This window comes from Aythya marila (genome assembly GCF_965140915.1).
Source record: "Aythya marila genome assembly, chromosome: 6".
Classification (NCBI taxonomy): domain Eukaryota; kingdom Metazoa; phylum Chordata; class Aves; order Anseriformes; family Anatidae; genus Aythya; species Aythya marila.
Window position 1 is genome coordinate 8,824,499 of NC_139047.1, and position 15,052 is coordinate 8,839,550.

General features: G+C 56.1%; 2 protein-coding genes and 1 long non-coding RNA gene across 3 annotated transcripts in view; 2 read left to right on the plus strand and 1 right to left on the minus strand.

Annotated features, from left to right (window-relative positions):
- Nucleotides 1-750, plus strand: part of LOC309879406 — a 41,471-nt gene extending 40,721 nt beyond the window's left edge. Inside the window, exon 7 of the long non-coding RNA XR_014317739.1 lies at nt 355-750. This is a non-coding gene — a long non-coding RNA (uncharacterized lncRNA). The remainder of the gene's footprint in view (nt 1-354) is intronic.
- Nucleotides 67-10,178, minus strand: MREG (melanoregulin). The gene is made up of 5 exons (XM_082763034.1): nt 9,882-10,178; nt 7,017-7,176; nt 1,896-1,986; nt 568-731; nt 67-239 (listed from the first exon to the last, which is right to left on the minus strand). Exons 1-5 carry the CDS (start codon nt 9,971-9,973, stop codon nt 120-122), a joined length of 627 nt encoding a protein of 208 aa, XP_082619160.1. The 5' UTR covers nt 9,974-10,178; the 3' UTR covers nt 67-119.
- Nucleotides 10,179-12,270: 2,092 nt separating this feature from the next.
- LOC309879724 (putative methyltransferase) lies at nt 12,271-14,961 on the plus strand. Its single transcript, XM_082763820.1, has 6 exons — nt 12,271-12,749; nt 12,981-13,141; nt 13,359-13,572; nt 13,894-13,994; nt 14,218-14,355; nt 14,597-14,961. Exons 1-6 carry the CDS (start codon nt 12,639-12,641, stop codon nt 14,685-14,687), a joined length of 816 nt encoding a protein of 271 aa, XP_082619946.1. The 5' UTR covers nt 12,271-12,638; the 3' UTR covers nt 14,688-14,961.
- The last annotated feature ends 91 nt before the right edge of the window (nt 14,962-15,052 follow it).

Genomic DNA, 15,052 nt, shown 5'->3' on the forward strand with positions numbered 1-15,052 from the left:
AGCCCGCTCGCTTCTCGGCAGGGAAACAAGGAAGGGCACTACTCGTGCTACAAGCCCTTGGCAGGGAAACTTGGTCCCAGGGGAGGGAATCCCGCTGTAGCACCAGCGAGGCGTGCTCCTCAGGCCATCCCGGCGGAGACCTGCTTTTCATCCACCCATTCCACGCTGGCCCTCTTTGGGTACACCACGCTGGCCATCTTGAAGAACTCATCCGCAGCGTCCAGAGCTATGAGCCGGTCCTGCCAAAGCAACAGGGTTTTACACTCAGTGCGAGCTGCCTGGTCGGGGTCCTCCCTCCGTGGCTCTCAGGTTAAGCCAGGCGTGAGGTCTAATCTTCTCCCACCTCATTAACAGGCTATGAGAGCACCCTTTGGGAGCACAGCACCTTTGGGAGCAAGTTGATGGTGCTACAACACGTCTCCAAGGAGCTACAGGCGCAAGATCTGATGGGGATGCCCCAGATGCCACCAGGTACTTGAATTTCCTTCCACCTACCTGCTCCCCTGTCCTTGAGCCCATTTTCAGAGCCGGGGTGGCAGGGAGGGAGGCACACTCAGAGCTACTCACCACCACGAAGAGGTAGCGCTCGGAGAGCTGCCAGCTGGTCGGGAAGATGTTTGTCTCTTCGGACAGCTTTAGCAGGATGTCCCGGGCTTTGCCCATGTTCTGAGAGTCGCTGATGATGCTGAGTTTGGTCACGGACAGGAGGGAGTCTGCTTCCTTCTGGAAACCTGGGGAGGAGATGTTAGAGAAAGGAGCCAAATGTACGGAGAGCAGGGGCCATGCCTGAGCACTAAATCCCCTTGCCAAGTTCCTCGTTCCCCCTCCACCCCGGGCTGCTGCTTTCCCTACATACTAAAACAAACCAGAGTTTTCCACAGCAAGCTCCATGGCTGCACTTGGGGCAGGCACGAGCTTGCTGCCTGGAGAATAAACATTCAGAAAATTCAGAGCAAGTAGCTAGTTTTCCACAGGAGGGCCACGATCGCCCCACCCAAACCCTGGGTGTTGATTCAGCTCCTGCATGCTCCTGAGGTAAGTGGTGCAAGAGCTTTCGGGGCTGGCGGGGCACCCCAGTGAGTACAGCAGTATGTGGGTGGTAAGTTGTAAGTGAGAGTGATAAAAAACCTCTGGCAGTAATGAACGCACGTGAGATCGTTCCCGTAGCAGTCAGCATCTCTTATAAGAAAAGGTACCCAGGGAAGGAAAAGGGAGGAGGATGAATCAGGGCGGTGAGCACGTAATCGCTACCACTAACTCAGCTCCAGGGAGCTGGTGGTGATGCATCTTATCTGGAAATGTTTACAGGGAAAAGAGCGACGGTCTTATGATTAAAACACAGGTGTAGCTAGCGCAATATAGCAGGTTTCGCTTCTGCTTTCACATCACTTTGCTACGGCCAAAAGATCCCAGGCCTTGAGCTTCCCACCCTTTGCAAACCAACTCTGGAGCCACTGCAGTTGTGAGGGAGATGTGGCTGCTCGGGAGGGCCTTTGCCAACGAGCAGGGACAGATTCAGGACCTGGGAGAGTCTTTCTCAACACGCAGGGGTATGTGTAGATGTAGGGACCAAGTGATCTCTCCCACGTGTGGTCTGCACAGGCTGTGGAGCACCCAGTGGCGTGAGCCAAGGAGGAAAACTAGAGGTATCTGTGATCTAATCTGGAAGCAATATTCAGTTCTCCCTGCTTATCTTGTTTATAAAACACGGGGGAGCTCCCAGGTAGTCCTGCTAAGCTTGCAGAAGGAAACTAGACATGGATGACTGCGCGTTGCTGGGCTTGAGGGGCTCTCCTGGACCCCTGCCTCCTGCTGGCCATGCTCCCTGGGCTTTCCAGTCGTGGGACCTCTCACTCAGCACCACAGAAATGACATCGTTTTGTCCTTCAGCTTACCTAAATCCTCCAAAATGTGTTTCCACCTGCTTCTCACTTCTTTCCGGGTTTGCCGTAAGGTATAGATATCATAGTTGAGCTTCTGCCATTCCTGCAAAGCAAAGAGATAACATGGTCAGGTATTTGCACGCGAGGGGGGGCTCTGCTGCTTTTCTAGGAATTTCAGCTTCTAGAAATGAAGCCAGAGCTAAACCAGTGACGCTGGCAGCGAGGGATCGCTGTGAAGGTCAATGGCCAGGCCTCCGTTGCCTCTGGGAGAAGTTATGCTGAGCAAGGAAGGATATTTTAGCTTGGCTTTTGGCACAGCATCTCCGTATCTCCTTAGCACAGGCTGAGCAGGCTTCCAGTTCCCTTGAGCTGGGGTCACAGCATTTGGCCTGGGTGTTGCTGGAGGCCGAGGTGGGCTCCTTGGTGGGACGGGGAGAGCACAAACCTGCTGCCGTGCTCGGTGCTGGCCATGGTGGTGCTGTCCTGGATGGGGAACGACACAGAATCACAGAATCACAGAATTTTCTAGGTTGGAAGAGACCTCAAGGTCATCGAGTCCAATCTCCAACCTAACGCTAACAGCCCTCCACTAAACCATATCCCTAAGCTCTACAAACCAGACACGAACCAGAGCCCTTTTTTACTCCAAACCCTGACACCCCAAAACCTCAGGCTGTGAAAACACCTTAATTGACCCTTGCAGCTTGAGAAAGCACGAGCACATAGTAATAATTACCTTCTACAGCCTATTGCAACACCTTATTCACATACTCGCGTGGTTAAACAGGCACGGCACATTTCTAATAGTTGCTGACAGCCCACAGAAAACTGAAAGTTGCTGCTGTGCATGGTGACACACACACGGTGTCCTCTCCAAAGGGCTCAGCCCCTGTTTGGCTGCTACCTGGGGCAGGCAGGGCTTCAAAAGCACTTGGGAACAATAAAAAAAGAGGCAGTAAGTACGCACACTGCGAAGGATGCGTTGACAGCAGCGTCCACGCAGCGGGTTGGAGCATCGCTCAGATCATTTCCTCGTGCTAACAGCCTTAATTAGTCACCCTGCTGAGCAGCAGGCAGCACGGGCGGACTCCTGCAGAACAAACGGGTGCTCATCTGTGCCGCCCCCCCAGGATTTTCCTCCCTGGGTTCAGGGGGGTGGTGAATATCCACGGAGGCAGACTGCGTCAGGAACCCCACTGCTTTTCCAGCAGCTGCCGCCTTGCAGAGTTCCCTTGATTTGGTAAAGAGATGGAGATTCCGAGGTGGAGATTTCTTGCAGATTTCTTACTTGCTTGCTTTTTTATACTTTTTTTCTACTGCTTTTTCCCCAAGCTGGCCAGTATGCCGTGGCTGCCGAGAATTAAATGCCTGCAGGAGCAGGAGCAGGAGCAGGAGCGGGTCAGGCTGCCGAGCTGGCGGCCGGGAGGGAGCCGTGACGCTCCCTGGATTCAGGGCAGCGTGGCTTCCCCCGTCTATTTCTGTTCTGAGGGAATCTAGGTTACGGCTTCCTTGCACATCCTGCTTCCTGAGCTGCTCCACGGAGCGAACCCAGTCCCTGAGGACCTCGAGCACTGCCCTGCTGGGGGAGAATTTGGGGAGCGTGCGACGGAGAGGCTTTGGGACCGGAGATGGTGCTTATGAGCATCGCCTCTCCCTGCTGTTTGTCACCTCTGGCTGCCCTCCAGACAGCACGAAGGCTTGACAAGCAGGGATTATCTGGGTGAGGCCGGGCGATGCCCTGCTCTCCACCAGCCTCAGAAACCACCAAGCTCTCCCCTCAGCGCAGCCGTCCTAAATGCAGCAGGGGGCTGCCCGCTGCACTGCTTTAACGCAGAAATATCAGCAGCTTTCTACCCCCAAAATTACTCTAAAAGAGCCTCTCCCTTTAGCTACACAGCAGAGGAAGAGCAAATGCTGTCTGGCCCCGTGTCTCTGCGCAGGAACAAGCAACATCAGAGCCAAGAGCAGGCGGGTGTTCCCCATGTGCATCCCTGAGTCACCAGGAGGTGACCTGCGGCGGGGCTGGGCGGCATCACGAGGCCGAGGATGCTCCAAACCCGAGGGCAGGGAGCTGGGGCTCGTGCCAAACCCTGCGCTCCCTCGGCCCTCGCTGCTGCTGTGGGGTGTTATTTCCTCCTGTTTTCAGCAGGGCGAGCAACTCGGAGCTGAGCTGGAAGATGAAAACGTGGCTTGGAGGGCGCTCCGTGACTCCGGAACGAATGTGCCAAAGAGCAGGCAGGCGCCGCCGGACCTTTCATCCCTGCTCAGATGGAAATTTTCTAATTAGCAGGGAAGTTTTCTTCATGTTGTCAAAGCAACCCCCTAGCAAGGCCATTTCCCCTATTCCTTTGAAAGCAATTCATCTCACTGTTCTGGTTGCTATTTTTGTAGAAAATGGGGTTGAAGCACAGAAAAACTGCAAAAGCCCAGGCCAGGGAGGTAGCACCCTGCACCCAGGGGTGCTCCTGCTCTCACCCAGCACGAAGAGGCTGAACAAATACAAACACAGGCATGTTCATACACTCAGCCATCATCCCACATCTCAGCTTGTCTGTTACCACTGGAGTCCCATAAACACAGTCCCATAAAATGCTTCTCTCCGTATTAGCGGGCTGCCTGCTGGAACAGCGCCTTGCCAAATCACACCGTGTTTTCATAGAGGTCCTCATTTCACCTCCAGATTCGGGCTTTTATTTCACACCACAACAGGTCTGACACCGCCGCAGGAAAAAAAAAAAAAAGGCACAAGGAATTTGCACCAGAGCTGCCAAGTTTCACGGAGGGAAGGGGCAGGGAGGAGAAACACGGAGCTGGACGTGTCCGAAGTCTCCGCTGCTGCGTGAGCACAGGAAATCGCCGCCTTGTGCTGCGCCTCCAATGTTGCTCTGTTGTGATTACACACGGGGAGGTGCTCACCCCTCACCAGCATCCTCCACTTGCACATGGGCTGCAGCTGCTCTTTCAGAAAAAAAGCCTGTCTTGATGCAAAAACTTGCCAAAAAACTGCTTGGATAGGCAAACAGTGTAAACAGGCTCCTCCGAGGATGCTTACAGGCCACTCTTGGGCACCACGTGGAGTTACCAGGCGATTTCCACCATCCAAACCCTCCAGGCTTGCACAAGGAACAGCACAAAGGAGGAAAACATTTTTTTTTTCCATCTCTTCATTGATGTCCAGAAGTTTACACCCCAGGCATCACCACCAGAAAGCTCGCTATGCCTTAGCACTGCTCATTCTGCTGGCGATGGGGCGCCCAGGCTTTCCCCTGCCATTGCAGCCTGGCACCCCGCTTGTGTCCTAACTCACAGCACTTGTCCCTCTGCGTGCAGTGATTTTAAAACAGAAAATGCAACAGAAAGCAGACGGGGGGTAGACTGAGGAAAATGCAATACGGGTTTGAATGGCGCAGTGGTGTCACGCAGCCACGTGGAGAGAGCTGCCCTTTGTGGCTCTGCCAGCCCCCGTACTAGGAAATCACGGCGATAAAGGTGGGAAGGAAGCACTCAATGAGCGCACCGCACGCTGAAGTTAAATCCAGGGGCAGAGATGCAGGGGTCAGTTCTCCTTTCGGTCCTATTTTAACTGAGATTGAGCAGACGGAGGGATGGTTTCGTGACGCCTGTGCTCAGCACGAAGCAGCAGCCCTGGCCCGGCCCCTGCCCGCGGCATCTGCACGCTCCCCGGGGCCCAGCTGCCAACAGCAGCTCCCAAAGCAGCTTAGGGCTTTCGCAGGCCAGCCCTGTTTTGCAATTAGACTTTTCTCTCTCATTAGGAGGAGAGGGCGACACAATCTGGCCTAGTTTTCTGCAATGCTTGCTGGAGAGTGAGGAGAGATTTCGGCACCCGGGGCCGGCCGCAGGAATGTTGGCTTCCCAGGCCAAATTCCTCCCTGTCCTGGCACCAGGAAAGGGCTGCAGCTGAGGACTACAACAGCTTGTATATCCTCGAGTCTTCGTTTTAAGCAAATTACAGCACCTGGATGGGAGGCAGCAGACCAAAGCTAAGCAATGTGCATTGCGTGCCTCAGTTTCCCTCGCTGCAGAGCACGTGCACGGGGCACAGCCCCACGCTGCAGCTCATGCAAACCTTCAGAGTTTCCCCAACCACGCTGCACTGCAGCAAGCTTGCAGGTCGGCCTGCTGTCATGTTCCTCGGGCTTTTTTATTAATTGTGCTGCAAACAAATTGTGCAGTTGTTTCGGCACAAGCAGGAGCAGAAGTGCTTGCTCGCTTGCCCCCGACTTACACTCACATCTGCAGCCCCAGTGAGGCTGACACACAGCACTCCCTCACCCAGGGAGCCATCATTTAGCACTTAGGATACTGTTTTATAGCTAATAATATTATTTTTTTATGACTCCTGCCTTATAACAGGCCTTAAAAGGCTGAAATCAGGCACTGTCATGTGCTCTCCCTTGCTTTGGACCCTGAAGTCCACCCCACTCCGCACCCAGCCCCTGAACGGAGCTGTCCTCCTTTCCTTCAACCCCGTTAGGCTGTGGGGAAGACAGAGTGGGGAAGGAAAAGGGTATTTTGGTATTTAAATCTTTTCTTTAATCTCAGCCATACCTTCCAGTGAAAGCTTTTTGGTTAAGGGGACTGTCTCGCAGTGGGGAGGAGTTACGGTCTCGTGGTCTCTTGGATGAAATGGGATTGTGCTGAAACTAAACGGGAAGCCTCCAGGCTTTTCTGAAAATCTTTTGGAGTCTGAAAAGCAATCAGAGAGGGGGAGAGGCATCTGCATTTGCTGCCGCATGGACCTAATCAGGCCGCTGAAATCTCCTTTGCACAGAATGTGCCTTGGGGAAGGAAACGAGGGCTGCAAAGCAGTGTTTATGTAACAGAGATGATTTTTCCCTTCTGTGACGTGCCAGTTCTCCACTTCTTGGTAATCATCCGATAACCCATTGGAGAAGTGTCTAAGGCAACACCTCACTGCAGCAGCAGCTCAGCCAAGGCACTGACGATGCCATGTGAACCTGGGATGTGGCCACCGCAGGCAGAGCTACCACCATCCCATCCCAAAAACCCCAAAACAAGCAAGTATCGGACAAAACCCATCCTGGTGAGCTAGGAAATAGGGACGGCGACCCCAGTGCCCCGTGAAGCCCAGGGCAGGTTGCTCGTCCTCACCTCGGAGTCCTTGTCCAGCTGGCTCCTGCCCACGATCATGTTGTACAGCACCCGGTCGTCGTCCGCCTCCGTGTGGGTCACGTCGTGCGGGGTGCTCCACAGGTTCTGCTCCTCGTCCCGCGCCAGCGTGGCTCCGAAGGAGGCGTAGGGGTTGTTGTTGCTGCAGAGAGGGGACACGAGGCTGTGTCAACCACCCGAGCATCACCCTGGCCGTCCCAAAATATCCCTTCTGTGAGCTTCGATCTCTTTTCATGGTGTCCGCACCGGCACACCTTGTGAAAATGAAGATCCTACCTCCAAGAGCTCAGCTTCTTCTCAGGCTCAAGCTTCTGCTCCCACCCACCTCCCCCTCACAGGCACGGCTGTTGGGCTGTGTTTTATTCTGGACAAAACACGCAGTGCTTCTGTCGGAGCTGGGACTGGGCAAGAGGTGGGGAAGAGGCACATCTTATCCATGTGCTTGATCCGAATACCCCATCCCATCCTAATTCCTGGTGGGAGGGAGCGAGAGATGGAGCCAGACCCAGGAAATTCAGGAAATGCAGGAAATTCTGTTTTAATGGTAAGTAAAAACTGGCATCGGTTGCCCAGAGAGGTTGTGGAGTCTCCACCCGTGGAGATGCTCAAAACCCAACTCCCAGCCTGCTGGAGGTGACCCTGCTCGAGCAGGGGCTGCACGGGGTGGTGACCTCCTCAGCCTGTCAGGGAAATCCCGGATTTATTCAATCGATGGTGAGCAAAGCAGAGCATCACCTTCTGGGGAGGCTGTCCCCACCGAGGCGAGTTTTTCTACGTGCTGTGCTCGTTGCTGGTGGTAGTGCATGGTTTTTTATAGGGTTGTTTAATTCTGCAGGGACACCTTTTGCAAGAAACCCACCCGGCCAAACCTCAGATAGCATCACGGGCGCTTTACCCATGACGTCAGGGCATTGCAAGGGGTGCTAAGAGGAGCTCCAGCGCATGGATAAGACAGCACAACTCACATCAGCATTCCTGCAGGAAGCTTATTTAGGCTCAGCAAACCGAAAACCTGAGCAACAGGTAAGAAGGGGAAAGATAATCTCTTACAATCTCCCATTGCAGCCAAGTAAGCGAAGGTAAGGGTGAGGCTGTGGATGGCATAACTCAGCCCTGCCAACACGGGCTCGCCCAAAGTGTCTTCACACCCTCTTGTCCCCGAGTGAGTGCTGTGGATGGATCAGGGGGCGTTGTGGGGACACCGGAGCAAGCACCCAGCCGTGCCAGGAGGGTTTCTGTCATTTTTCCAAGCCTCCCTGCGGGGCACGCAGCATCCCAGCCCACGGGGCATCACTCGCATGCCTCCATCACCATCCTCCTGCCCTCAGCGGGCTTCCTCCTACTCACCGAGCCACCTGCAGCCCTCAGCACCCAGCTCACCATGAAAACACTGTTTGGTAATGACACTAACACACCTCAGCTTTTACGAGGTGCTCTCTCACAGCTTGCAGGGCGCTTCCCAGAGTGTCTTCATTTCCAAACGCTGCCCAGGAGGCAGCCCAAGCAAACACAGCGGGCAGCAGCGGGGAGCACGGGCACAGAGCAAGCATCCCCTGAGCATGCCATACTGCCAAACATCACCGAAACTGAAGGAATGGGGGAAAAACGAGCACGTGAAGGGCAGCCTGCAAGGCCAGCTGCAGCAGTCACCATGGGACCAGAGGCATTTACGCTTCGCCCACAGGTTTCCTTCCCATCATCGCTTCCTTCTCCGAATATCAGATTTATGGCTTGGACAGATTAAGGTGAAAAGTCGCGGAGTCAACACGCAGGGAGCTATCCCAGGGCTCCCAGCTCCCAAGGAGCAAAGAGCTGAAACCCCCACCAGGTCACTCCCTTCAAACAGCGCCGCAATAAAACAAACAGCGCCGCGCTCCCGCGAGATCCCCGCTTCAAAAATAAAACCCCAAAGCCTCCCATCCAGGGACAAGCCAGTGATTAGGCTATTAGGTTAATTAAGGCGGCCACACTTGCGCAGCAGCAGGTGCCTGTCAAATGCCCGATATTTATACATCCCTGCTTACAGCCAGCAACAAGGGACGGATGCAGATGTACGAAGGCACACCGCTAAAGGTGCGCGGCCGCGCTCGCACGTGCGCCGAGCTCTCGTTAGGTTAATGCCAATTTCCTGGGCTGCAGGCCCCATGCTGGGGATTATCCCCTTCTTACTGAGGTAACCGCTTTAGCAGCGGGGAATCAGGGCGCCTCCACCCCGCCGGCAGCTCCCGTGACTCCCCGCTCACTAAATGGGTCACCCCGCGTCCTGCCAGCCCCCCGGCCCCCGCGGCGCTGCGGGAGGACGGAGAGGTGCCGCGCACGGGGCCGCCTGCAAGGTGCAAACCCCGATTCTGCATGGGCACGGGTCTGTCCTCCTCCCAGCCTCCGAGCCTGACAGCAAAGAAAGGAAATCTCACAAAAAATAAAATAAAAATCAGCGTGCACGCTGCTCCACGCCACGGCGCTGCAGGGGCTGTGCCGCCCTCGCCCACCCCAGCATCCCCAGCCCATGGGGTGCGGGGTGCCCCAGTGGGACCCCCTCGTTGCTCCTCACCCCATGGGGACCCCAACCCCGAGGTTTGGCCCTGCAGTTTCCCCAGGGGGAGACGCAGATGCAGCTTCTCTCTCGAAAACTTGTTCCATTTGTTTGTCCGAGAGCCCAGCGCACGCAGCGGCGTCACGGCGCGGGGGGCGAGACCCTGCGCGCAACCCCCCACCCCGGAGCCTCCCAAGGGGTAAAAAACAGCAAAAAGGGTGACAAAGATGGGAGAAGGAGAAGAGGGGCTGGGCTCGGAGCATCCCCCCGGCCCTGGGGCCGCAGGGATGGGGATGGGGAAGGGGGGCACTCACCTGAGCAGCGGCTCCTTCTCGGGGGCCGCCGCCTCCCCTCCGCAGCAGCCGCAGCAGCCGCCCAGCGAGCGCAGCCAAGCCCCCAGCCCCATGGGCTCCTCCGGGGAGCCTCCTTGGGCTCCGCTCGCTCGGGCTCTGCCCTCCCCCGTCTCCTCAGCGCCTCCCCAAGCCCTTCCCCGGCTTTGGATGCGCTCCTCCCGCAGCTTTCCCACGGCCTCAGCCGCTGGGAGCCATCGCGCTCCTGCGCCGGAGCCTGGCGCGGCCCAAAGGCAGGCAGGGAGGCGAGGGGAAGGCGGTGCGCGCTGCTCCTGCTCTCTCCCTCTTCTTCATTGCAGGGCTGCGCCGATCCACGATCATCCCCTTCCGGTGAATTATGGCCACTTGGCTGCTCGGGGAGCGAGGCTCCCTGCCTGCACAACGCGGCCCTGAGGTGTGAGCAGTGCCCAACGCCCGAAAGGAGCACGCTGGATTTGGGGAGCCGAGCGCACCCGCAGACACCCCGAAGGTTATTTCCCACCCAGGACCTGGCGCTGTGCCCGACAGACCCACATTTGGGGCAGAAGCTGTGTCCAGGTTTTGGTGCGTGGCCCGCTCTGAGCCCATGTGGGATCGCCCCATTACTTCTCCAGGCTCTTGGCCAGTGCCAGCACGCCCGTGGCACATCCTCGAAGCTCAAAGCTTCTCCACGAGCTTCTGGAGGTGCTTCTGCATCATTCCTCGGAGAAACTGCGTGGTGCTCTCGCTCCGTGGGCACCCTTTGCTTGACACAGAGGGATGAAATTCAGGGTGACGGTGCCACCAAGGTGCCGTGGCACATCCGCATCTGTCTGAGGCCACGGGAGGTTAATTAGTTAATTCATTTCAGCTTGCAAATTAAGCACTTGGTGCCACTTTTATAAGGAAGTAGTGGCACGAGGTGGAGAAAGGGAGGCAAGAGGAGCTGTGGGTGCCTGTGTGGGGAGCTTGGCATGCTCCCCGGCCCAGCCACAGATTCTCATGTGACTTGTTTGCTTCATTAATCATCCCCCCAGCCAGTCTTCCTTAATTAAAGGGTGAGATTAAGGGAGAAGGACTTGTTCCATGCTGCTTCCTGAAGGTCCCAGCGCTGGGCTTTTGTGCTTAGCTGGGGCTTTCAGTTCCTCCGTGCGTACAGCGTTCACAGGGCAGGATTTCCACAGGATGAGCTGACCGGCCAGGCAGGATTTCAAAGCCGAGGGCTCTTCCACCGGTTTCCTCGTAGCCTGCAGCTTGCCCTTGCTGCTTTTCAGCCTCTCGTGTGCTTGAGCACAAGGACAGCCAGAAGACGTGCCTGCCACTATGAAAATACTCCAGCAATCGGCCGTGGTGGTTATTTGCACACACGTGAATGCGCGTTCCTGCTTCCCCAAAATTGTCCCGGTGGCAGAGGTTTCCATCGCATCTCATCCACTTATCATATGCTCCTCATGCACCTGCACACATTCACGTTGTACATTTTAAATCAGCCCGGCCACAAATCCAAAAGGCCCAGAGCTGAAGCACTTAAAATACGGTCACGGAGGAAATCGAGGAGAAATTCATGTTTAGAAAATACGTGTAATTAATTAGAAAGCGTTTATGCGTTTTGTAACAAGTGCTTTGTAGCTGCAGGAAAAGGAGCTGGTTAAGAGTTTTTTGTACTGAAATTAGGGGAGATTTTTATTTTTTTTATTTTTTTCTCCAAGAGAGGTATTGCTGGGGCAGCACGAACACTGTTAACAGAGCGAGGCCTGCCAGGGAGTGGAATTTGTTCTGGGTAGAAAGCCAGCATCTCGAGGAGCAGCTCTTCCATGCCAGAAAACACAGGGGCTTTGGGGCCCTTAACATTAGCATGGGCTCAAAATCTCTGCTTATTACTGACTCAGAAGCAAATTACAAATCAAAGGAACCTACCTGGGGTGCATCCAGGCTGTGCTGGCCCCAGGTGTGTGCGATAAGCCTTACTGCCTCCACACAGTGCCAGGTGAGGGCTTTGCCCCTGATGCCGGCAGCAGGGTGATAAGGGCTGTGGTGGAGCTTTTTCCCTTTCTGCTGGGTGGCAGGAGGGCGTTTCGGCACAGCCAGGCTGTGCAGCAGGGGCTGGGGCTCCTGCAGGGCTTGGCTCCAGCTTGTGGTGTCTGCTGGGCTTCACAGCTGCTTCCTGAGGGGCGCAGGGCTCCCGAGCACCCCCAATTTTGTGTGCTTTTTGGGTGTTTGCTGAATTATCACAGTGATGGTGCAGAGGAGAGGGCTCAGGCTGCCTTAGGGGACGGGCTCCAGCAGCAGTGTTAAATTTTTGGGGGCCCCCACAGCGCTGTACGCCCGTAGGGATGAGCGCACAGAGCCAGCCGTGCGGCTGGTACAGCTCCAGGGCTGCTCTAGAGGGAGCAATTCTCCCTGCAACCCGCGCTCAGAGGCGGAAAAAGAACAACAACAACCAAAACCTCCGCTGCCTGCAGCTCCAGCCCTTAAACCCCGGCGGCCTGCAGCTCCGAAAACCCTCGCGTGCTGCCTGCGAAGGGCGCAGCACATCCTCCTGGCAGCCTTCCCGGCCTCCCCGTGCCGAGCGGCGCCTGCTCGGTGGCCGAGTGACAATTCCCATGGCTGTGTGGCCTGCTGGGGCCGCCGCCGCCCAGGGAGAGGCCGAGGGGAGCTGAGGGCACCTCTGGTGCTGTGGGTGAGGGCAAAGTCCTCCCCAAGGCCGAGCGGTGGAGGCAGGAGGGTTTGGGTGGCGCAGGACGAGGTCTGGCGGCCGGCGGCATGGCCACGCAGATGTTTGAGGGGAGGGGGCACGCGGCTGTCTACCAGAAATACCGCTTCAGCCCCGGCGAGGAGCTGCAGGGAGCCATCCTCGGCTACCTGAGGGAGAAGGTGAGCAGGGCATGGCCGAAATGTGGTGTGTGAGGGGGGTGTTTTTGTCTTACGGGGGGGTGCTGCGTTGTGTGGGGCCGTGGCGAGGAGTCTGCGAGGCGTGGGTGCCCCCCTGAGCCTTTCCACAAGTCACAGCCTGCAGCATCGGTGCGCACAGGGGCACGGAGTGGGGTTAAAAACGCAAGATTTGGGGGTGTCGGACTGTGGTGTGCTTCTTTCCCCGCTGTGCAGGGCACAAACCCCACGGAGCTGGCCGTGGACGTGGGCTGCGGCTCGGGGCAAGGCACCCTGTTCCTGGCCGAGCGCTTCGGGAAGGTGGTGGGCACCGACATCAGCCAGGCGCAGATCCAGGAGGCCAAGGCTGCCCCCTCGCCTCCCAACGTCTCCTACCTGTGAGTATCAGAGCTGAGGCGAAATTCGGGTCCTCACACCGAGCTGGTGGGCTGGGTACGGGTGATAAAGCACGTCCCACCTGGAGGGACTCCTAGCACACAAGTTATCCTACCCTTACAGCATCCAAGCCATGCACACCGAAAAATACCCATTGATTTTGTATCTTCCTAATTTCCTGTGATATATTCTGCCTTATTTTTTCCCCCCCATCCCCAGTGTGTGCCCCGCGGAGGAGCTGCCCTTCGAGGACGCCTCGGTTGACCTCCTCGCTTCGTTCACGGCCGCGCACTGGTTCGACATGGAGAAGTTCATGAGAGAAGTGAGCCGCGTGGTGAGGCCAGGTGGCTGTGTGGCCATCAGCACCTACACCGTGGACATGAGCCTGCACTACGGAACCTGCTCCGAGAAGCTGACCCAGATCTTCAGGGAGGTGAGGGATGAAACCCACGCCTCGGGGCTTCCCCTGCTGGCCTGGGCAAGGAGAAAGGTGCAGGGAGGAGGAGCGACGGGCTGGTGGGTGCAGACAAAGGACCCCCACCCAGCAGGGGATGGATGGGGCAGAGCCATTCTTATGGCTGGAATAAAAGAGTGTGCTTATGTTCTCGATGCTGAGCAAGGTGTTGAATTTTAAATGCAAGTAGTTGAAAGTGAAGGAAAAAAAATCATATGTCTCAGATCTAGGGCTAAACAAGTCTGAGATAAGTACAAACCGAGTGTTTCAAGTGCTTTTGTTTATTATCTGTCTCCACAGACCTGGGGGCAGCTCTTAAAATACTCACATAACAGAGTAAAACATGTCCTGGAAGACTACAAAGAGATATTCGAGGCCTTGCCATTTCCAGACAAGAAGAGGTGAGCAGAAACTCCTTGGTGCATCACCATGGGTGGGCAAAGGTGGCAGCCTGCAGGGACACCACTCTTGCCCCCATCCAATGCTGTGCTGTTTCCCTCTCCTGGACCTCTGAGAATGCCATGTGTTACCTGTCACCACCCTGGCCTGCAGTCATCTCGCCTCACTGCCTGCAGTTTGTTTGCCAATGCTCTTTTTTTTTTCTCCATTCTTTCTTTTTTCTAGAATCACTGACATCTACGACAAAATTCCCATGACGGTCGCTGGTGTGGTTGGGTACTTAGAGTCGGCCTCTCCCTACCAAGTCTTCCTGAAGAACGACCCCGAAGCTGCAAAAACCCTCCTCCCGGAGATGGAAAAGAGGTAAAAAGTGCTCAGGAAAATGAGCAGGGCACGGAGACCCGCTCTCAAGCAGCAAATGGGGAGAGGTTGCGGGGCCCCTCCGAAGCTGAAGTAACACAGCCCTCGGTGTGCATCTGCAGCCCAAGCTTCTGTGCTTTGGAGGTGCTCTGAGTGGGAAAAATCTGCTCTCCAGCTGTGGATGTTGTCCCACATCTGGTGAGAGCTGGCCAGACGGCAGGAGACCCTTCTCTGCTTCTTGCAGGTTGCTGGAGGTGATGGGGGTCCCCTCGCCTGAAACCCCCCTGGAGTTCTGGGTGAGGCACGTCTGCATACTGGGGCACAAGGAAGCGTGAGAGCAAAAGCCTCTGGTGCTGGAAGGGGAGGAAAAGGAGGATGTCCTAACACCCTGCTCTTATTCCCTGGGAAAAATTTGGATATTTGGGTGATTAAAGCCTTAAAAATCCTTAACCTTCTGTGGAAAGCAGAGGGGGGTTGAATGCAAGATCCTGTCTGTGCTGCGGTCCTGCTCTGCCCAGCGCTGCTCTGTTGGTGCTGGGAGGGTCCCGTGTGGCCGACGTTCCTTAGACAATTAAAAGCAAATAAAATCAAGTTCCTTGTGGCCGCTTCTTCACAGAGCATCTGCTGGGGTGAGAGTAACCGGGCTTCATGAGCACTGCTCCCCGGGGACCTGCTTTGTGGGGTGGGTAGGCTCTAATCT

Coding starts and splice junctions, on each gene's coding strand:
- MREG (XM_082763034.1), bottom strand. CDS start 9,973: ATGGGGCTGGGGGCTTGGCTGCGCTCGCTGGGCGGCTGCTGCGGCTGC. Junction 1,987..7,016: donor AGCTGGACAAGGACTCCGAG/GTGAGGACGAGC, acceptor TTTGCTTTGCAG/GAATGGCAGAAGCTCAACTA. Junction 240..567: donor AGCGCTACCTCTTCGTGGTG/GTGAGTAGCTCT, acceptor TTGCTTTGGCAG/GACCGGCTCATAGCTCTGGA.
- LOC309879724 (XM_082763820.1), top strand. CDS start 12,639: ATGGCCACGCAGATGTTTGAGGGGAGGGGGCACGCGGCTGTCTACCAG. Junction 13,995..14,217: donor CCATTTCCAGACAAGAAGAG/GTGAGCAGAAAC, acceptor TCTTTTTTCTAG/AATCACTGACATCTACGACA. Junction 14,356..14,596: donor CTCCCGGAGATGGAAAAGAG/GTAAAAAGTGCT, acceptor TGCTTCTTGCAG/GTTGCTGGAGGTGATGGGGG.